This window comes from Nannospalax galili, unplaced genomic scaffold (assembly GCF_000622305.1).
Source record: "Nannospalax galili isolate Female #2095 unplaced genomic scaffold, S.galili_v1.0 scaffold429, whole genome shotgun sequence".
In the NCBI taxonomy this organism is placed as follows: domain Eukaryota; kingdom Metazoa; phylum Chordata; class Mammalia; order Rodentia; family Spalacidae; genus Nannospalax; species Nannospalax galili.
The window spans coordinates 2,830,157-2,854,280 of record NW_008360330.1 but is presented as its reverse complement, the minus strand read 5'-3'; the positions used below and the strand labels follow the sequence as shown (position 1 = coordinate 2,854,280).

Here is a 24,124-nt window from a genome sequence, read left to right as displayed (position 1 = left end):
GATAAAGAAAAAGGCCATCCATCAAAGACCAGCACACCGACAGAGACAAGACTATGTGAGCAGAAAGAGTGGGAGAAAGTGGAAAAAAAGAGCCCAGGGAGATGTTTCTCAGCTATTCTAGATAACTTTCTTTCAAGACAGGACTAGGCTCAACTTTTCATCTGTGAGTCCCAGGTCTTACAAATTAGAGCACAGAATGAGGAAAAGTCTCTGGGGAACCATCTCATGAGCATCTTTCCAGTAAATTTTTCAACCTCTCTCTACAGAACACTTTTCATTTTAGTCATGCTCTCATCACAGGCATGGATGATAGAAGCCAGGAGGGGGGGGATTTCCCTGGCTCTCCACTGGCCACCCAGTGGGAGTTGACCAGGCAGATTTAGGAGATGGCTGTTTTAAAATTGTATGAGGTAAAGGGGAAGGAGTTCAAGAGATGGAGAAATGGGAAGTGGGTTACTTTAACTGCAGAGGGTATAGAGGGAGGGTGAGACCGGGAGAGAGAAGAACGATAAATAATGCCTAGCTAGTGTAAAAAAAAAAAAAAACAGGGTAAAAACTATGTTAGTACAAAACCCTGCTGAAAAATTATACATACAATATCTCTGCATGAGTCCATGCATATAGCTAAAGGTTACATAACAAGGAACAGTGCCAGACAGGAGAAACCTCCCTTTGAATTGTTGACCAGGGTAGTCCAAGAGACTCCCAAAATTATATAGGCTATTGCCACAATCCTTGATTGCCTCCCAGAACTTGAAGGTAAGACCCTGTTGCTGAAGATAAGACATACTTTAGACACAAGATTTGGAGCAATGGAGCTGGAACTGACCTGGAAGACACCAACCCTGAAGGCTACCTCTCATAGGTTTGGAGAGTACTATGCAATCTGCTAAGGCAGACCATCAGTCAATGGTCTAACCCCAGCTATAAGGCCTAATAACCACAACAATGACCGGCACAGCAAACCGTATTGGGGCAGTAGTTGCATTTTTATCTTGGGGCTAATGAACAGCTACCTAATTGGACTTAAAGCCCACTCAACGGGAAGAAAATCATGTGTGGTACTGTAAACAGAGCCAAATACACATAGCTGAAGAGGTCATAGATCTTAGAGAAACCCCAAGGCTGTAATATCTCTAGACAAATGTAATTTCTTACTATGTGCAAAACATGTATCCTTATATTTACAGACAAGCATCCCAGTTACCATTCATCAAAGAAGCTTCTTTTGCAACACATGGAAATTATTAGAGAGTTCCACAACCGGTCACATAGAGACATTGTCTGTGAATTTCCCAAGCCTAAATGACACATCTGCAGTGCAACCTCTACACCTAATGCTCATAGAACATAGTGGAACAAGGAGTAGAAAGATCACTAATGCATCTCTCAACTCTCATCAATAAAGCTCGTGCATGCAACAGAGGGCCAGGAACACAAAAGGTCACAGATGGCCAAAGCACAGAGAATAAAAGTCTGCAGAGTATGAGTCCCTGAACAAGACTCCTATATTAAACCCCACCCACCCAGGGGTCAAGGGACCATTGCAGAAGAAGGGGTGGAAATATTATAAGAGCCAGAGAGAAGGCGCATGACCATATGGAAATAGAGTCCTTCAGGCTCCTGGGACCCTGCTCATATGGACCTACAGCAATTGTGTCAGCATGCATAAAACCCATGCAAACTCAAGCAGGCAAAAACCCAGCATAGAACTGTGGAAATGGAAAGTAGATTCCAATCATACCTGAAGAAATATTGGCAACTGATTCCTGCTAGGTGAGGAAGAACTGGTCTTTATAAAGGGATGGACTCTAGATAGGCTGACTAGACTCCAGTGGATGAACTTGTACCAGGGGACCTCTGGGGACACTAACTTGGTTTCATAGGCCTTAACACAAATGACAGAATACATGAAATTCAATGGGGGTGGCTATGGGAGGGTGCCAATAGGGAATGGGATATAAAGATGATTAAGATGTTCTATATGAAATACACAAAAATTCAATTAAAATTTACAAAAATATTGCCTGAGAGCAGGAAAGCAAACAATGGTAGAATGGCAAATAAGAACCGAAAGAAGGCACAAACGTGACCCTAGAGAAAGGAGTTAGCATGTGCCCTGGTGCTCTATCAATAGAGTAGCTGCTCCTGGAGTGATTCTTCTGACTGAGTGGAGGTGGGGCAGTGCAGGGAGTGAACTCTAAAACATCCTGACTCTGCATGGAATCCGCAGGCTGGAAGTGGATCCGAATATATGTGGATTCAGATTCAGCAGGTCTCAAGCAATGCCTGAAATTAAGCCTTCCAACAGACTTGCAGGTGAGATTGTGGTGCTGAACCTCAGACCACACGGCAAGCAGCAGGACCACGTGGCAGCGGTGGAAGTGGGTGTTCCTGTGGCTATCATGTTGGAGACGGAACCTGGGCACAGCACATGCTAGGCAACATTGTTGCCACTGAGCTACACCTCCAGTTCATCTCCATTTTTATCTGGCAGCACTAGGAAATCAATTGTATATATGTTAAGAACACAGTCTGCCAGAGGTACCACCCCAGCCTCTGAGTAGCAGGACTCCAAGTCAGAGCAGATAGTGCCTTTGAGGCTGGGCACTGATCACTGGTGTGTAAGTGACAAAGATTCATCTAGTGAATATAACATAACTAACATCCATAAGTAAGTCTCTGCCACACCAACCTTCGCCTCACTTTACTTCACACACATACACATACACATACACACAACCAGCTACCACATTCCTCCACTTCTCTCTCTCTCTCTCTCTCTCTCTCTCTCTCTCTCTCTCTCTCTTGCACAGATGCAAATGCACACTCACCACAGACATCCTTTCTATTTGGTATACTTCTTTCTGGTCACATATCACCTACATAATGTTGGGTGATGGCAATAGAAAAGAAAAAGAACTATAGGGTGGAAAGACATGAATGGGCAAAGCTTTAAAAGGAAGAAATGAAAACGTCTGGTGTCTAATCTCAAACACATGTAAACAAAGGCAAGATATAAATTCTTGTCTCTCAAGGATTTCAAATGGAGAAAATGACCTAATCTGATTTTGTTAGCAGACTTGAGTAACAATGTAAGAGCAAAAATAAACTATCCAGTAAATAGTAAATTGACTGCTTCCATCTCTATATAACCTTGAATTTAATTAAAAGAATTTTGTATTCCTTAGAAAGTCTGAAAAGCAGAAGACTCCGACTTTGCAAAGACCAGCACTGTGGCGAACCAGGCCCAGTACTCCATTGCCTGGAAAAGGGTCTGAGTAGCAGGAGTCTCCACCACAAGGAAGATTCCTTGCCACTCCAGCAAGAAGCCAAGCACAAGGACTCAAGCACTCATTACCTACTCCCTGTGTGAATATTTTATTATTTTCTTGCTAAAAGCAGAATCTACAAAAAAGCAGGAGAGAAGCACTTGCCACCAAGCCTGACAACCTGATTTCGATCCCTAGGACCCACATGTTGAAAGGAAAAAACCACCTCCTACAAACTGTTCTGATTTCCATATGTACTCTGTGGCTTACTTACACACACACACACACACACACACACACACACACACACACACACACAAATATAAATATAATTTTACCGCTGAGGAGACAGAGACAAGTGGATGGATCCCTGGGCCTTGCTGGTCAGCCACCATAGCCTAATAATCTAGTTCTAGGCTAGTGAGAGACCTTATTTCTATTTATTTATTTTTATTTTATATGTATGTTTTGTCTGCATGTATGTAAGTGCACCATGTACATGCAATGCACATACAGGCCAGAAGAGGGTGATGGATCCCCCAGAACCAGAGTCACAAATGGTTGTTAGCTGCCATGTTGGCACTGGAAACGAAACTGGGGTCCTCTACAAAAGCAGCTAGGATTCTTAACCACTGAGCCATCTCTCTAGCCTAGAGACCCTGCTTCAAAAAACCCAAGTGGGCAGCACTTAAGTAACAGGACCTAAGGTTAACTTCTGGCTTACTTACACACACACACACACACACACACACACACACACATACAAGTAAATAAATATAATTTTTAAAACTCCACAGGAACTAGAAAGAGCTACCAAGGTGTCAACCTATAATTGTAAAGCACTTTGCAGATGAGTGGCCAGTTTCTTCAGAGCTTCCAAGGAATCTCCCAAGGCACCCCTGCTCCATTCCAACACTCCTATGTCTTCCCACCAAGGCCTTGAAGAGCCATAAATGACCAAGGAGGGCTAGTCCAGCAGCCAGCTGAAAACCAGAAAGATGCTTACTTAATTTTCTGCCAGTTGAAGGAGCAGGCTGTGGAGGGGAGCAACTAGATCAACCAAGCAATAATTCTACAACCCTGAGCAACATGGGATAGTCCTCTACACTTTTATTTTTACATCCACAAAGTGGGGAGAATAACAGTACCTGATTTACAGGGTGTGAAAGAAGGTAAAGTAAAATCACACACACAAAACAAGAATGACCAACACTCAATAATCAGTGGCAGTATCCCTGCTGACATTATATCATCACATTATCCTATGTAGGACCATTTCTTCAGCTTAAAATCTCCTTGACACTCAGCAATCCTGCCTACAGTTCCCCCACACTCCCATTGTATCAAGGCCAGAATCATGCCTATGGTAGGAATAAATAATTAGTTATTGGACTGAATCCACAAGAGGTATTAAACAGAGTTGCCAAGAGCATCCTTTCGACTGACAGCATGTCAAATAACAACTCATTTCCCCTGAGGAACAAAAATCCTTTGCTCTTTCCCCTTCCCACTCTCATTCCCACACAGGAAGTTACTGCTGTGACTTAGAGTGGCTCTGCCCATGGATCTGGTGCCCATAAGGAAGCTCTGCCCATGGATCTGGTGCCCATAAGGAGGAAACGCTCACTTCCTTCTACATTAACTCCTGGGGACCAGGAAGATTCAGAACGGAGACCTCCTCAGACTCATTCCCTGTAATTCATCTGGGCAACTTCATCTAAACTAAGCACTTTTCCAGACATCATACATTATCTCAGTATATTTTAGCAACACTAAAATATTTTTCCTCACAAAGGGAAATAACTAAAGTTTAATATGTATTGCAATGTTCCTTATATGTAGCCTTTGCTATAGAGTGGTGGGGGAGAGCAGTCATTTTAAACATGAGAATTTTGTCTATCATCTATCTATCTATCTATCTATTAGTTTGTTTATTTATTGGAATGCCATTTAATCATTTCCAATTGCCTTCCAGAACAAATAATATGAAAATTCCTGAACCTCCATGAAATATGGAGGGTCCAGTGGCTATGGAATTCCCGCAAGAGTACATCAGTGGGCTCAGTATGGCTACCTAGAGTTTGCACCAAGCATCCACTGTGTGAGAGGAGTAGGGCAGCCTATTGTTTCTCATCAAAAGTAGAAAGCTGTCTTCAGAAGTGCTTTCCCATCAAGTTAATCTCTCACCTTAACAAGAACAGGGAAGCCATGAGAACAACAGTAAAATATAAACTCCCAAATAAGGAAGACAGGAGATGCAGAAGATGAGAGAAGCCAAGCCACATACCTAAAAGAACCTGGGATAGGAGTAATTCCTTCATCTTGACATCATATCATAGCCTCCGGCACCCACTAGTAGACTCAGAGGGACCCTTAACACCAGGCCTTCACCCCTCTTCTCCAGTTGTTCTCCACCTCTGCCAAGGTGTCCCTAAGAACTCTCTTTTCTAACTCCTATGAATAAGCACCAGTGCCAATTTCCTGTTATTTCAGTCCGCCATCAAATAAATAATATTGAGAAGCCTTTCAGAAATTTTCTTTAGCATTTCTTTTACCAGGGTCAGTTTACAGAGTCAACACCACCCTAGGAAGTACTGAAATAATAGTCCATATATACTCAATGATCCAGTGACATTTCTAGGAAACAATATTGGGAGGCTGGTCACTCAGGGACCACACACTCAGGCTATGCTAATCAGACTTAAATATCCAGAGCACCTTTGTTCCACTGTGTGACAGTGACAGGAAGTCCAAGGACATTGAATGTCTGTTCTCAAAATGAACCCAGGTAAGTCTGCAGAGCACAGTGGTCAAAGAGAAAGCTTAGTGCTGACCTCTGGGTAAACCCCTGCCTAAACCCACTCTGACTGCTTGGTCCCTGCAAAAGAGAAAGGACAAGAGAAAATGTGTAATCTAGTGAACTGGCATTTGGGATTAAATGAGAACTAAAGTCCTAAGATTTTTTTTAATCTTATTGAAAAATCTTCCTAAAATATTTTTTTCTATTTTCCAATGAGAGATTTAAATAGAAACAATAAAAAACAGTTGAAATAAAACCAAATTAGAAGCTAAGACACCTGTACGACAACAGAAAAACGTCTTTCCCTCTCTGTGCTTCATTGGGCTGCTGCTGTTTGTACAGACTATGCCCGAAATCTTGGTCTCCGAGATCATCTTGAGGGGTCTTAATTCATCGTTCTTCCTGGTTCTCACTAGCCACACCTGAGACTACGGCTGTAGAAAATCAAAAGGATTGGACTGTTCCACACGCTAACGATTTGTTTTCATCTGCTGAATTCCTTTTTAGTCTCATCTCATAGTCAAGTCCTTCTATTGCCTAAAAATCAGAATAAGCAAAATATAGTTTGTTAAGGATACTCATTACTTAGGATCCAGCTACTCAAGATTTCACTACAAATAAGTCTGTGAATGATACTGCATAGATGTCAGACAAGTGCTCAGGAAGGGAGAGTCTACAGGGACTAGCATGGGTGTAGAAGGAAGGTCTTAAGGAAGAAGAGGATAGCCAGGCCTGGAAAGCTCACCTGGCAGAATCTTCAGAGCAGGCTCTGGGCCCCTGTACACCACCCATCCCCACTGATGACAAAATTAGCAACCAGCATTGATCAAAGACTTACTACCTAGCAGGTGTACCTCTAAACTCATGATTCATCTTAACTTAAATCAAAATTCTTAAAGAAAATGAGGGATTTCACACTGCTAGTAAAAGACTTGAACCCAGAATAATGGACATCAGATCTGGCACTCCTTGCCACCAGATGGAGAGGACAGATTTCAGTAGATGAGGATTTGAAGGCAGGACATTGAGCTGGAACCCCTTACAGAAAGGCAAGGAACAGGCAGACCATGTGGAGAGAAAGGAAAGACCTCCCTGACTTAAGGATGAGGTTCATGCTGGGTAGTCAGGAAAGGTGAAACTCTGGGTGAGCAAATCGGACCATTCTCTATCCATTCATTCAAACAGGTGCCCACCCTGTTCTGGGATCTGCTGTGCTTCTGGGTGACACAGAAATGGCTGAAGTACAGAGATGCCTTTAGAAGCCTACAAAAGAAAAGAAGGCTTCACTTGCAGAACAGAGCTGCTCCAGTTTTGACCCAGAAGTGGAATTACGTGATCCTGGCCTGGAGAGGAAGACTGCAGGCTAGTGAGAAGAAGGCTAGTGAGAAGCAGGGCTAGGAAGAGCCATATTGAAAGAATTTCCAGGAACAGCAAAACAACTTTGTCTCCGTTTTCAGGCCCTGGGTTTCGGCAGCACACCAATGTATCCCTCTGTTCGGTTCCCAGAAATGCTGAGAGCACAGTGTCAAAGACATAAAGAGGGAGGGACCACCGTTCATACCTCTCCTTTGCCATGGCCGCCCCGTGTTGAGTTCAGGCCAATGATATTCCATGCTCTGTCCAAGGGCCCAGCAAGACCACCGTGCCCAGGGAGGGAATCCTGTCCAAGATTACTTCTAGCCTCAGGATCCATTCCGTGGGCTGTATTATATGGATTATAAGGATATTCTATTGTGCAATTATTTCAAATTATTAATGTGCCTTGAAACAAACATTGTCTAAAATAGACCCCTGTTATGGCTCATGTTTATAATTATTCTGTATGAAATTAGAGGTGGTTTCAAGAATAGTTATTGAATGCCTATTTTGTGTTCAAGAAGCATCTGCTGAATAAATGAACTAATGAGCAAATGGAGAAAAATAAACTAAATTAGGAACTGCCTATAACTATATTTATTAAATTAAAATGATTTCAAAACTAACTATGGTGGCTTATGCTGTAATCACAGCACTCAGCAGACTGAGCAGGAGGATTACCATGGGTTCAATGTCAGCCTGCACTACATAATGAGTCCCAGACCAGCTTAAGCTACAGAGGGAGACTCTGTCTCAAAAACCCAAACAAAATAAAAGATTAAAAAGATTTTACCTGTTGCGAATGTTATAAACTCTCCAGATTTTGAAAGGAGCAGAAGCTTAAATACCCCAAGTCCCTGCAGGACTCTTCAGGATGGCAAGATTTGCCAGCACTGAGCATTATGCATGGCACACAGTAGGAATTCATGAGTATGAGTCTAATGATTAGAGAGTCGAATGGCAACTATGGGCAGTTGTTCTAGGAACCTTAACAAGGCAGAGGAAAAGTTTCCTGGAAAACACATTGGAGAACAAATCATAATTGGGCTTCAGAAAACCAAGGAAGATTTCCTGGAAGAGATGTCCTACTAACTGGAATTTCAGTTGGCAAACAAAAGAAAGTTATGTGAACACAGGTTTCGGGAGTGATGTCCCATAAAATATGAATGCGTAAAAGGCAGACCTCAGGAGTGAGAGGCCAGAGAAAGATGGCATGTCACCATGAGCAGTGTGATGCTGTTAGAATCTGAACTGAAAGGATATGTGCAAATGCATTGAGCATAGTTATAAGTGTGAGACTGTGCATGAGACTGTGTGCAGCTTGCACATACGTATATGCATGCATGCATATACAGTGTGTATTTGGGTATACAAGTGTGTTCCTACTCTAGAGGCAAGCTTGAACCTGTGAAGGGGAGTATGGGTTATATAACATACGGAGGAAACTGAGGAAACAGCAGTCATCTAACCCCTAGCTCTTAAGTCGTGGGTTACAACTTATGGGGTCATACATGTGAAAACAGACTACAAAGACATTGGCAATAGTCAATGTTTTCTAAACACTCAACAACCAAAACTTAATTCAAAATTAAACGCATAAAAAGCAAAAGGTGTTTTTGAAAGCACTCACCCACACTGTGTCACAGACTTCATTGAAACCTTGGTTGTGAACAGACAAGATGCTTACTTAAACTGTACATACCGTCATACCACACAAGCCAAAGCTACAGCCTGAAACACCTCGTCTTAGATTCAAGACTATTGTACACTCTGAATTTCAGGGTTTTTACTGTACATAGAAATTGTTCTGATCTTATAAAATACGTTGGTTTAATCATGGACAAACGACTTACACTATTTTTTCACTATCATTCCTCAGAATCTGTCAAGGTATTATATTTTTAAATAGTATTGTGTTAGAATGTTTGATTTGGAAAACTGCTGTTTGAGTTGCTGTTTTCAGTCTCATAAAAAGTCATTAAATGAATTTTGACTTGGGATAAAGACAAAATTTCAATGATTTGTGAAATGACCCTAAAAATACTGCTACCATTTTATGCTGAGTATTTATGCAAAATAGCAGTCTCAGCATTGACAATTATATAATCAAAGAATCAATCAAGTCTTAATGAAAAGTGTTGAAGATACCCCATGTTCTACAGCATCAAATATTAAGACGAGATTAATTCTTTAAGTAAAAATAAGCACATCTATCTCATTAGTATGCATCTTTAACAACCGATAAAATTGCATGTATAGCAAGGTTGTTTTAAAATACATTTTTATGCTTATGAGTGTATGTTTGATTTGTACCCGTTTTATAGACCCAAATTCACACAAAATTTTTTGCACAAAAAGGGATTGTGAGTGGAAAAAGTTTAAGAGGCCCTAATCTAATAGGAAGCTTCTTTAGCTGCTTTCTGTGGGAGAAAACTCCTTTTGGTTGCATTCAGATGGCTGGAGATTGAACTGATCTTTCCAGGAGAGATGATCTTAATTACTATGACTGAAATTACACTAGAGGCTAAAAGGAACACAACCAGAAAAGATTCACTGATAGATTGCTGGTATCATCTATGGTGCCAGGGAGAGTGAGGGGAACAGAGGGGACAGGAACTCCCATAGATCAACCTGGATGGGTCCTTCACTGACATACAGGAAACATAAGAATAGTTTGGAGAATGGGCGGGGTGCCTGTGAGGTAGGTTGCAGCCCTTCACCCCTTATTGTTCTTGCTGCAAAACATAGAGACAGCACTGCAGAATGGAAAAGAGTGTGCACTGTGGCCCAAGGAACCCAGCTCTAAATTCTTCAGCTCTGTCTTCGGGGGGTGCATAGCCTTGGTTTTATGCAGGCTAGCTGCAGGTCCTTGGCCGGCAGCAGTGTGCACTAGCTATGTGACTCTGGGAAATATTCTGTTTCTTTCTGTGCTTCAGTTTCTGCATCTCCTTCTTCAAGTCATCCTGAGGAATATGTGAGTTAACATTTGTAAGTTGACTGTACTGCATGGCAAAAAGTCAGTACTACAAAAGCTGTAGTCAAAGAAATAGTTCCATGACAATTTCTTGGAACTGAGTTCACATTTGAATGCTTTACATTACTTTTCATTTCTCTTCTATTATTTACCTGTATTTGTGTTGTCTCTTGCTTTAGATAACCAATTCTTTTTAATTTTTATTGAGTTTTTGTATTTTCATATAACATTTCTTAACCAAATTTAAATACCCCTGCCCCATCCATGCCTCCTCAATCCCACCACCAGACCTCATGTATTCTGCTACACATGGTAAGTCCTACCCTGTCAAGCATTTGTACCCAGATGTCTTTTAGTGTAAATTCGTCCACTGGAGTTTAGTCAGCCCATCCGTTTGTAAGGCATGCTCTCCCTCACCTAGCAGCAATCAGTCTCCAATAGTTCTCAGTCTAGGGCTGGCCTGCCACCCATTACTCTCCTCCCCTCTGGGGCCTTGCTTAATTGAGTTGGCATGGGTCCTGTGCTCAATGTGACCATTGCCACAAGTTCACATGTGCAGGTTTCCAGTGGCCTGAAAGCCTCTGCTTCCCTGAGATTACCAGTTCTTTAACACCAGGCCTTGGGTCGTTAACACAGAATAAAATCTCTCTGAACCTGTATCTACTCTGAAAGCTTCCTTCACCACTGACCAGCTATCTGCCTTCCTTCCCTCTCCTCTCACCCATAATTCTACTAATCAAATGTCACTTCATCTATATCACAAATCTAGAGCAGAACTGCTTTCTCTTTCTAAGGTCATCAGTGAGTCCTAACTACCAGATCCAAAAGCCCCACTTCAGGCCTAATGACTTGCTTGGTACTCCTGCACCATCTGACGCTATCCTTCTTTCTTTGTGCCCATTTTGCCGCCTGTGAGTCTTTCTGCCTCCTTGAGCTCACCCAAGTATAACTGACCATTCCCATGAGGAAGACTTTAATAATTTATAAAATGCCTCCCACCATACTGTGAGACTCTTTTAAACACAAACCTACCTTTAGTCATTCTTGATTTTCTAGTATGTGGCTAAATGCCTCATGCTTCATTTAATATCATTTAATAGAAGCTAATTTATTTATTTATTTATTTATTTATTTATTTATTTATTTATTTATTTTTGGTCATTTTGAGACTGGGTCTCCCTGTAGGCCTAGTTGGCCTGGAACTATGTAGACAAAGTTGTCCTCAATCTTACAGAGATCCACCTGCCTCTGCCTCCTGAATGCTGGGATTAAAGGTGTGCACCACCATGACCAATGGGAAGCTCATTAAATTTTAAAGCAATGAATGAAGGAAGGAAGGAAGGAATGGGAATGTATAGAACCAAAATACTTCTTTCATAACCCCACCCTGAATATGGAGAAACTATTTGTATGAAAGTGAACAAATGTTGAGTCATTGCCTAAAGGGTAGAATGACTAATTAATTAAAGTTTAAGCTCTGTGACTTCACCTCTGATCAGGTAACTAGACTATTAACCCAGAAATTAGCCACACTTACTGATCTTGATATCCCAACTGGTTGTCATGGCAACGCTTCATCTTCAAAATGTTCTGAAACTTTGACTTCCAGTTGTTGTACTGTATATTTGAGAAGAACTGCTTTTCTCTGCCACTCACTTCTGAGTCATAAAGAGAACTGGGATGTTTTTGTTTGCCCACTGAGCTTTATTTCCTGGCTGTTCTCATTCAAAAAAGAAGCCCAAAAGGAGGATTGTTTTAAATCAGGTAGTAAATACAGGAAGGGAAGAATGCTGTTATTTTTTGGACACATATTTGGCAAACAAACATGCTCTCTGGAAGGTGCTAGAATGAGTGTATGTGATGAGTGCAGAAACAAATTTGATGAGCCCCTGGAGTAACCTAATTCCATGTCCTCGATGGCAGAAGCATGAGATTTATGTATTTATTTATGACATCAGGAACTGGAGCTCATGGACGTGCAGGATGTACAGGTTCAGGATCCAAACTAAGGTGTTGCCTTCTTAATAAACACCAAATCGAGTGTTTATTTGGTCTCCGCAAGGCATGCACTAAAACAGGAAAGAAAGGATTCCAGACCTCCTGGCACACACATTCTGAGTGAATCAGATGATCAGCCCCAGAGGAGAAGAAGAAGTGCCCGAGGAAGGAGACAGAAGATGGGAAGGACAAAAGACAGCTGGTGACAGGCGAACAGCTGAACTTACTTGGGTTGCCATACTTGATTTCTACTTTCCATCTCTGCCGCTGTCGTTCCTGCACATTTCCCATCTGACAACTTGTACTCTACCTTAGAACTACATCCAAAAGTCTCTGACTTCCATCTCATCCTTGAAGACCACAAAAGAGAATAGCTCACAGAGAATGGACTCCAAGAGCCAATAGTACCACCTGAGTCAGTCAGAACCTCATTCAGTGCACTGATTGTCTCTGAGACCAAAAAGACCCCAAAGAGTTTTTACTTTAACAAGGGTAGAGATAAGGACAGGAAGGACAACAGCCTGTGTCAGGCGTTGAGCCTGGAGTATGGCAAGTTGGGTGATTACACTGTCATGTTCAGAAGAAATCCCTCTGCCTTGACCTTCACCCTTGATATATGGATGATTCCAAAGGCCCATATTTGGACCTGCAAGTCAGACAACAAACCCTGACCAGAATGGACCCAAACACTGAGTTGAGGCAAAATCTAGAGACATTCATGGTATTATAAGGGAGCTATGTAAACTAGATCTTCCTCCTGCCTCTACTTGGTGCTGCATCAGAATCTAATGCCCTGGGAGTCTCAAGTGGCTCAGTATTCCCCATAAGCATGCTGTTTAGGTGTTGTCAGGTATAACATCATAAAAAGTAATGGATCCCGGGTTAAGGATGCATTCTCCCATGAAAACCCTGGTTCAAGAAAGAGAGAATCCATCCTCGGATATATCAGGAAGCTCAAGCTCAAGGAAAGAGCATGATGACAGCACCCACCTAAACAAGTAAAGGCTCCCTGAAGTTTCAGAGTGCTCAGTATCAAAGATACTTCCCTCAGAGTGCAAGACACAATCATTGTCCTCAGACCACTGAGGTTCTATCAGATGTTGGCTGAGGCTAAGCTCGGCGCATCAGTGATTCCACAAAAGCCCATTTCACTTCTGAGGTTAGAAATAAAAAACCAATCCCTCATACATCGATGAAAATTGCAAAATTACAGTCATTTCATAAAACAGTCTAGCATGCTTCAAAATGTTAAGCAGAATTACCATATGACCTAGAAGTTCCACTCCCAAAGAAATAAATATAGGCATGGGGTGTTCAACTTTTTGACATTGTACCACAGTGTTGTCCTCTACAAAGTTCACACTTGAGAACTGCGCAATTGAGTTATAAAAAATATGTTTAATCCCATAATGTTTTAGGTAAATTTGTGATTTTGTGTTGGGCCACATTCATAGCTCTCCTTGGCTACATGTGGCCAACAGGTGGTAGGATGGACACACATTGTAAACCAATACTATTCATGATAGCTAAAAGTGAGAATAATCAAAATGTTCACCCATTAATGAGAAAGTAAAAGAAAATATAGTATTTATCACTGTGAATATCACTTAACAGTAAAAAAAAAAAGAACTAAGTACTTACACATATTTCAACACACTTGAATCTCAGGCATAAGACACTGTATGCAAATGGCTGTTTATTACATAGTCTACTTGTGTGGAATGTCCACAACCGACAAATCTATAGACACAGCAAGTACATTAGTAGTTCCCTGTGGCTTTTGACAGGTTTATGAAGGAGAAGAAAGACAATACTAGTAAGTAGAGTATTTATCGGGGGGGTCTGATAAAAAAAAGTCCTAAAATTAGGTTGTGGTATCAGTTATATAAAACTATCATAAATATGCTCAAAAACATTAATTGTATGCTTTTAGCACATGAACTTTAAAGTATGAAAGCTATGTCTCAATACAATATTTTTTAATGAAATATGCTAGCCAGGCATGGTGGCATTTGGTCTCAGCACGCAGGGTATCTGTGAGTTAGAGGCTAGCCTGGTCTACATACGAAGTTCCAGGCCAGCCAGGACTACACAGTGAGACCTTGCTTCAAAAGAAAAAAATATGAAGAAACATGATTTGATCATTATCCATTATATGCAGGTGCCATATTATCACACTGTACCTCATATGCATATACTATCATTGTATGTCAATAAAAAGATAAAAATTTAAAACTAAATGAAAGAAATAAATGTAAGCCCCACCTGGAGTGCTCATCCCAAGAAACTCATATGAGTATTTCTTACAGGATTCTCTCTGGAAGTTTTGATTTTACTCAAACAACAAGAATAAATAAATGTTTCCCTTCTACTTAGTGGTGCCTCTCTGCTGGGATTATCCTATATCATGTGGAACTAGGACGCAAAGCCGGAAGAACTAGAGAAGAAGTATGGTGTTCAAAAAGAACCCTCTATACCAGAGATTGGGAAATGACTACTGAGGAGCAAAGCCCAGTGTGATACCTGCTTCTATAAATAAAGTTTTATTGGAGCACTAACAACAGAGTTTGGTAGTTGCATCTTAGTCTTCATAACCTAAAAGTTCTGACCTATTTACTATTTGTGCCTTTATAGAAAAAGTCTGTCACCCACTGCCTTAGGCTTACAAATCTGGAGTCTTGTACGTAAGCAACAGTCCACAGGCTTCCAGTATTATCTAAGGAGCTTATTAGATATGCAGAATCTCAGGCTTCCTCAGACCTACAGAATTCAAATCTGCATTTTGGTTACAGAATGGTTACAAGAATAGATGCCAAGACAGGATTAAAGATGCAAGGATTTTATTAGAGAAGACAACTCTGAAAGAAAATATGGAAGAAGCCAGAAAAGGCTGGGAGGGCCACCAGTCCATGATGTAAGACTGACCCTGAGGGAAAGAGCGAGGAAAGAAAAGTTGGGTGGAAGCCTTCTAGACTGCTGAGCCATCTAAGGAATGCTTTACAAGACCGTTGATAGTCCCTGAGCCAGAACCAACTGTCTCAGGATATGGTCTCTTTTATCCTTGCTAACTCAGGGAGGGTGGCCTCTATATAAACATAAAGCTTCAGATTACAGCGCCCAGGATCATTGGCCAATAAACTCTCTGTGCTGGGAGCCCCACAAAGTGTATCCTCTTTGTATCTGGTGCCAGGTGTACCCAGCTGATTTCTGCACACTGGAGTTAAGAAGCAATGCTCTAGAGCAGCCATAGGCAAACTTTCGATGAAGGGCCAGACCATACATATTTTAGGCTTGTTAGGCTATACAGTCTCTGCCACAACTGCTAAATTCTGCCATTTACCATGGAAGCAGCCACAGAGAACACATAATCAAATGAATGTGGTGTATCCAATCAAATTTCATTTACAAAAACAGCTTCAGCTTTGGAGATGATGTGGCCCATAGGCAGTGGTGTGCCAATCCTTTCTCTAGAGTTGTGGGTTTAAACTTTCTTAAAGTAATTCAAACTTTTGCTCAAGTGAAACAGAGAGGCGATGCTCCCATTGAAGGCAGGAGGGTGAGCTTGTGCTTGTTTCCCTCAGAAGCTCCTCAGACATCCTGTAGGCAGCAAAAGCAGAATTTGAAATCCACTTCCCTAGATCCACACAAAGACCCTCCAGTTCCAGAAAGCTCTTCTTACCCTAATAGTAATACAACAATCTAAATTTGTAGTTTATTCTACAAACATTACTGAAATCCAACACTGTGAAGGGTACTTTGGAGATGACAAATATGGATCAGATATGTATTTATCCCCAGGGCAATTTTCATCTGATGGAAATAAGAGCCAAACATAATTAATAAGGTAAGAGCAATGCGCAGTCCAGGAAAGCACACAGAAAGGTCTGTGGAAACAGGCAGGAGAGAAAATGAGAGGTCACTCACAATGAGCATCAGGGAAGACTCCAGGGACAAGGGTGACACCGTCGGTGGGTTTTCAAAAGGTAATCATGACACTGTGTCTTACCTTTCAGACCAGACAACTCTCACATTGCTACTCCCCTGGAGGGCCATAAAGTCTAGTGATGAAAACTCTCCAATGTAAAGGTGCTAATTTGCAACCATCAAGGTATATGCTTGGTTTTAATAAAAAATATAATGCATCTCCCCATTGCACAGTGGGCCGGCCCACCCCCAGGAACAATCACAGGCTCTCACATGAACAGTTCTGTGCCAAGAGACAGGGTTGACACAACTTAGCTGAAAATATGGGTCCTGATCCAGCCATTGAATGTGAGAGGAATGAGGTAATTCCTCAGGGGCTGATAAGTACAAACCCTCTACCTGTGACAATTGCTGCAAACAGGAAGAGGTAACTGAGGAACAGGAGAGAGGAACCTGTCTTCAGAGGTCTCTGGGAAAGGTATGGATGCACCTTCTCAGCTATCTGTGTGTCTGTAGGATCAAGGTGGCCCCTTTGTATTCTCTTTACATCTAAGTGATTGCATCTTCTGTAATGCTCCATGTTCCATATAATAAAACTCTTCACCCTGAATATAGAGCTTCCTCGGTATTGGGAAAGAGGATGTCACAGCACCTTGTCAATTCATAGATGTCACCCAAACAGAAAAGCTGTCATAGGCTCTAAACAATAGCCCAGCAGATTCTATAGGGTTTATGGCTCAGGAAAAAAAATACTTTAGCATTATCGCTCAATTTATTTGAAATAAGTGCTCAAACAAAAAGAACAGATGAAATTTTTAATAAAATAAATGCATCCTTTTGGACCCTTGATTCTATTGTTTTTTTTTCCTTGAGACCATATTATAAAAAAATCTATTTGCTGCCATTCCAATTGTATAGATAAGCAAATTAAATGCCTAAGGAATTAAAGTTGATACCTCACTTAAGGAAAAATTAGAATTTATTGTGGAACCCTGCTCATATTTGCTGTTAATACCGTCAGAGTCATAAATAAGTCTCACAGGTCAGATCCTGTATTGGGCACTTTTTATACATGACTTTTTGAAAGTGCTTAATAACTCTGCAAGATGTCTCCTTATTGGTCTTTGTCTTTTATTTTGGAATATTTTTCAGCCTTATTTCAAATGGAATAGTGTAATGTTATATATTCCTTTTCCTCATCTTTCAATTTGAGACAAGCAAAGCTCAGAAAAGCTGGATGGATTGCCAAAGACTGCAGTCTTGATAAGTGTTAGAGAGGGATCTGATTCCAGGTCTGTCTACCTCCCAGGCTCTACTCTTGGACATGCCATAAATTTAGGTACTCAGAGCATGAAAATTTGCCTTCATGTTGAAGACAGTTTCTTAGACATCTTTGTATTCCCCTCAGTGACTTGCCACACTTTTCATGGCAAGGCACTCAATAAATATTTGTTGGGTGAAGAATTCTGGGCTCAGACTCCAATCCTACTATGGACTTAATGACTCAGTGTCCTGTAGCTTGGAGCTGCAGGTGGTTACTCAGCTGGGTGACTTTAGGGAACATTTGGAATCAATTATGGGTACGCAGGAACCTATTAAAATGTTCTCTTTTGTGTATGTTGGGGTTGAAGGAGAGGAAAGGAAGTTGAAGTGGAGGGAAAGATTCAGATGGTTTCAGGGTTAGGGCTGGATCTTAAAGAGTGCACACCAAAATAGGACAGAATTTGGCTTATTCAACTACTCAGTTCTAATGACCTGACCTAACTGGTTCTTGACCTCAGACTACCGCTAAGTAGCCACATTTCCTTCAATTGGCAGACCCTTGACTGGCTACATATGTGAAGGACCCCACCATGGAACAGTCCTCTCCTTGCCTCCATTGGTCTGCTTCAGCTGTAGGAAACAAGCAACTTCAGAAGGTCTACTGTCAGATGTCCAAGAGCCCTCTGAGGCCAGAAGAGACCCTTAACATCTGAAGTCTGTGTGCCCTGTATTGTGCTCAATAAAGGCATCCTTGCAATTCATTCTGGAGTCTGACTTATTTTGGAAGAATGTGGGGACTTGGAGGGATAACTCTAGTTGATTTTGTTTTCTTTACTACTTGCTAGAAGTACAAGTTAGTCACAACTCTCAAAAAAGCCACTTTGGCTCTTCCAGATAGGCCTGAAAAAAAGAGAGACTTATAAGAAGCAGACCCAGACCCCAAGGGATGCCTACCAACATTTTAGGAGAAGGTGATTAAATTACAGCTCAGAGACTGGGGCAGGACAGCCCTCAAGGAAAACAGACATTCCCCACTTTGTGGCTTTCTTTCTCTTGTGCACGAAGCAACACTGCCACCTAGTGCCCTGTGCTAGAAGTATTTCCATACAGCCCCATATCTGGGGGTAGAGGGTTCTTGTGTAATTACAGTTGTTGGCTAAATTTCTTTGAGGTCCTTGCTGAGGAGAAAATACCCCAAGCGTGGTAGGTAGAAGACTTGGAAAGTGGATTTGAATTAAGTAGGTAGAACCTAGGGTTTGAGAACTGTTGGCAGAGTGGGAACCAAGTCTTGCAGCACCTTGGCCCACCCTCAGAGGAGCAGCAAAATTGTAGCAAACTGATTTGTGTGTAGCTCCCAGCACCTTGACCTTAATGTGACCACGTATAACTGAAGTCCAACCATCCTGAGAACAGATACTGACCAGTTCACCTGCCCTTGCCAGGCGAAGAGAGGCAAACCGGACTGTGAGTAAATTAGTGATAGGTAGAGCCCCTTATTAATGAGAACTTGCTTTGGCACCTGGTACAGGTGGTGTATCAGCAACAAAGACAATGGTAGACAGGGATGCCTAAATTCTCAGCAGGCCACATGCTGAGCCCAAAGAATGGACACCTTGTTATCAACTCTTACCTCCCACAGACTTCACCCTAAATCTTTACTGGCTACTTCCTTCTGTGCACATGTCTGAAGAAAGGTAAGGATGGAAAGTGGGGAAGGTGGACTGGGGTCTACTGTACGCACCACCTTTCTGAAGTAGACCTAAAAGGAAAGTCCCAGAACACCATAGGAACCACTTTGATTTAGGGAAAAAGAAACCTTAGAAGACAGACAGCCTGCAAAAGATTTCCTGCTCTATTTTACATGCTTAGGGAGGTTAAGAGACTTCAGATGGGCACTTAGAAGACTCTGAGTGTGTTCTGAGGCAGTGTGGACGCAGCTGGTGGTGATGGACAGGCAAGGCAGGGGGCACATGGATATGGGGGTAGGCATGCCAGAGGTAAGACAAAGAATGCTGAAACTTGCATCAAATCATGGCACCACTCTTCCTTACAGTGTGTGACACAGAAGGACAAGAGAGGGACAAGATAGGTGGCCACGTTTCTGAATCTGTTTCCCAGGTTTGGATTTAATAACCCCAAGCAATAGTTCCTCAGAATAGCCCACATGTATTCCTGTTAGATCCTTCTCTACCTCTTCACAGCAGCGAAACTCATCCCAGGTCCCTAAGTTGCTACTGCAAGAAGAAGCATAGAGTCACTGGTCTCAATCTAGACTGCAAGCACACAGTCTCCCTGGCAGATGGGTACTAGGAAGCCAGACTAGGCAGCAAGAAGATGTCATCTGGGGAAAACTGTGAAGCTGCCAACTCCGATCAGATAATCATCTCATTATTTCTTCCAATTGGCCCAGAATAAGGGTGTCCTTCTATTCTTTCTCTGCCCCCACCTAGCTTACACTCCAGCCCCTTCTCTCTGTATTGCTCCCAACCCAAAACCAAAATAAAGCAAAGCCACATGACTAGAGAGTGCTCAGTGTCTGGGAATCCCAGCTTCCAAAGGAGAAATCACAGCCAAAGTCGGGGAGACAGAGTGTCCGGCGGGGCTGTTCCAGCAACACCCCATTGGAAGAGGTTCTGTCCCTCCAGATTTCTTTCCCTTCTCTGAAATTTCTTTCCAGGTACTCAGGAACTTGAAGAGTTTTAGGGGGCCTTTTTGTTGTTGTTTTTTCATTTGAAGAGCTGTCAAATGATTCAGGAACTCTGGGGTTCTTTTCCCCAGCCTGTCTCTGACGTGCCTTTCACTGCCTCAGTTTCTCCATCAATGAAATGAGGCTAGCAAGCATGAAAGGGTATTGTGAGTAATCCAAATTAGTGATGTTATTTTCTGGTATTTTTTAAATTATTTTTTAGTTGGTATACAAATTAATGGATTTCATTGTGACTTTTCATCCATATATATCATTATGCTTTATTCTTATTTGTCCCCTGCCTTCTGCTCCTCCTTTCCTGCCCCGTGTTTTCCTCCTTCTTCCCCGGTGTCTCTCCTTCCGTTTTCATGTCACATGCATTCCATCTCTTGCTCTCCCATTACTATACACGTCTATTTCCCTCTCACATTCCACTTCATGTCGGATGGATGGATGGATGGATGGATGGATGGATGGATGGATGGAAAGATGATAGATAGAAGATAGATGATAGATAGATAGATAGATAGATAGATAGATAGATAGATAGATAATAGATTCAGTTACTATGTGCCTTGCTTTATATTAGGCTCTGTCATGGGGGAAGGGTCTAAAAAGATAAGACATTAAATGATAAAATATACAGTCAAACCCTTTAACACTTTGCCTGAAATTCAACCTCTCCAGTAAGGAAAAGAAAGGAAAGAAGCGACTCCAGAGCCTGCTCTTTACTTTGCCCTTTGGATTTCTCTCCATTAATCAAAAAATATAGATAATAACCTTGAATGACTGTCTCTGATTAACATCATAGAGTTATACAAGTTATACAAGCTTTCATATTTAGTTTTATCTTAACAATAGCCAGGGCTAGAAGCCAGGACCCTGGCCTGTGAGTACCCACCTTTTCCAGCAGACCTTTGGGATGAAGTGAAAGGAATCAAAAGTATGGATCAAACGCTACCTTTCTGCCTAGTTTCAGGGTGGCTGAGTAGCTGGCAGCCTTGTTCCCTCACTGTTTGGACCGATCAGGGTATGACTCACTGCTATGGTCCTGGGCTTGTCATCTGCCTTCAGAGGTGCCTGGGTATCCCATACTGGACTGTGAGAAGCAGAGGGTGACACCTCCTCCTCCTTGACAAAGAACCCAAGTCGTTTCCCTTTAAAGAGGGAAAAGGGCTGAGCTGGAGGCTCCTAAGTGCAAGCACACTGTATAGAACTCCTAGAAATCAATACATAAGGCAATGTTGTCATGGTTAGAAGTCACTATCTTCCCTTTGATATAGCTTGCAATGCTTCTGTGCTAATAAATAAACCCCACTCTCATGGCCCCTCTGCCCCCTCTGGCCATATCCTTTCTGGGCTTTCCTGCTCTGTTCTGTTTCCACTTTCACACCCTACATCTACCCCCAACAGAAATGGAGCCAATCACACTCCCAGGACCTCAGAAAGTCCAGGAGTGGGTCATTACCTGCAATGATGGCTGGATTGCTCTGTCCTCCCTCTGGTCTCACCCAGACTTCCACTGTGAATGCCTCCCGGGGAATCTCAGCCAGCACTTGTGGACGCATCAGCAGCCGCTCCCTCCTCCCAGAGAAGTACAGCACAGGCAATCCTCCTTGGGGATTAAAGGTCTCTGCTCCCCAGGCAGAGCCCCCTCCACCATTTTGGATGGTAACCTCCAATGGACTGTCACTATCCCCATGCTTAAGGAGGTCCTTAGGTAAAGACTGGAAACGAGAAGCCGTATCCTGGGGGTCTCCCGGCACATATTCTGCCTGCCTCTTCAGTACTCGGCGATGATGTCTGGGCCTGGTCTGGCCCTTCCTCAGGGGCTCTGCTGTGGGTTCCTTTGGGTATGTGAAGGTGGTGGCAGTGGAGGCAGCAGCTTCTGAGCTTCCCTGAGTCACAGGCTCACCTAGAGACTCCTTGAATCTTCTGTTGCCAAGATAAGTGTCATCATCTCTCAGCAGCTCTGATTGCCCAATAGGACCATCCCCTACCCACGGGGCAGCTGGTTGCTCAGCCTCCCTCCTTACTCCTGCTGGGTTTTCAGTCAGGTCTTGGGGAACAGATTTCAGAGCCTGTCCCTTGATGTCTGATTTATTCCATCCTGTGTATTGGGGTCCCTGCTTCCCCACAGCATAGGGCCTCAAGTAGTTGCCAGGTCTGCTAGGGTAGATACCAAAGAGGTGGTGCTGGGGAGCAGCTCTGGGTCTTCGAACCTTGGCTCCCAGCCAACAGTGTTCCCCTTCCAAGAGCATCTGATTCAGGTGTCCCCTCTGGGTCAAAGATCTCTTGCGTGTCCAGTCTAGCTCTGAGTTGACAGCACTGCATGCCCACCCAGCCAGGACCACCAGGCTTATCCTCAGGATCTTCCAACACATCATGTCTCTCAGCTGTCCCCACAGAACCAGAAGTCACCCAAGAGTGATGGGGCAAAGACCAATAGACAGCAATGGATTTGCAGTCACCAGGGAAACTGGTTCATAAGCTAAACTTTCTCAAGTAGCCCCAAAAGAATAGCTTTTCTAGCTACCTGTGCTGGAAACTCAGGCAGCCCAGGGTGGCTCCAGTCACCCCCACTGCCTGGGCTTCTCTCACCTTCTCCCTTGATTTCTCTTCTTGCTCTATTTCAGTCTTTGCAAAATGAAGTTAATTGCTCTTACTTTGAATTTCCTCCCAGAGACCATAGGTTTCTTTTTCTTCCTTCTTCAATTACTCCTCCCCTTGCTGACAGTTGAAGGGCATAACATAAACCAAATTCTCTCAGTCACACTCACAAGCACATATGCCACTCTATCTGATCATTCAAAACAGTCTTATTCTCTAATGCTCTCTTCTTTCTTCTCTAGAAGTTACCTTCTCTCTTCATAGCCCATCACCCTAACTATGTTCAACTTAAAACAAATGGCTAAAAAACTTTTAGACAGAGACACACAATTTGGTGCTTATTATCTAAAAAGGCAAAAATCATGTAAGGGCACAAAAATCCACACGGGTACTTAACTTTCAGTCTCCAGATGTCCTCAGCCAGGTGTCAGCTCGGCTTCCAGTCTGCCTGGGTAGGTTAGGTCTCTCTCAGTTTGGTGCTCAGGGTTGTTGACTAGTGAAGAGAATTTTTTATCTCCATCCAACTTGTTGGTATGTTGCAAGTCTCTGTAAAGTTCTTCTCTGGTTGCCAGTATGCTGGTCTCCTGACCAATTGAATCTGAGAGCCCTTGATTTCACCTTCAGGGAACCTGGTGGGTCCCTGGGAAGATGGAAAGAAAGAGCCAAATAAACAGCTTATACTTCAAGGGGCCTGTTCCTTCTGGTCTCTCCTGCTCCCCTCTCTCCCTTTCTCTCTGCCTGTAATTATCTTCTTGTTTTTTCATTTAAAGACAATGATGATGTCAAAGCTAATAAGTTTGGTGCATCACTCCACCTACTCCCTGTCCCCTCCTTCCTTCTTTACCCTCCCCACCTCTCCAAGGCACAGGGGACAAATGCTGTTCTTGGTTCCCTAGTAAACATCTCGGGCTTTCTCTTTCAGCAGCCGCAGCCTACACAATCAATAGAAAACAATCAATACTGTTTTGGAGCACTCCTTTCTGTGTGTAGCCTCTCTCTCTCTCTCTCTCTCTCTCTCTCTCTCTCTCACACACACACACACACACACACACACACACACACATACAGTTTGAATGGACCTGCCCAACAAATATATACCAGCCTTTTAGGGACCACTAGCACCTCTTCCTTTTGATCTGTCACAAGCCTCTTATCTTTTTTTTCTTGTTTCACTCTAACATTACACATTTAAAAGAACAACACCAAAACTCACTTCCTATTGGACACTGGAGGAAAGGAGA

General features: G+C 42.6%; 1 protein-coding gene across 1 annotated transcript in view; it reads right to left on the bottom strand.

Moving 5' to 3' along the window:
- Window positions 1-22,660, bottom strand: part of Pappa2 (pappalysin 2) — a 315,095-nt gene extending 292,435 nt beyond the window's left edge. Inside the window, exon 1 of the mRNA XM_008826112.2 lies at window positions 21,742-22,660. Within this exon, the coding sequence (XP_008824334.1) occupies window positions 21,742-22,660 (919 nt within the window). The remainder of the gene's footprint in view (window positions 1-21,741) is intronic.
- Between the last annotated feature and the right edge of the window lie 1,464 nt (window positions 22,661-24,124).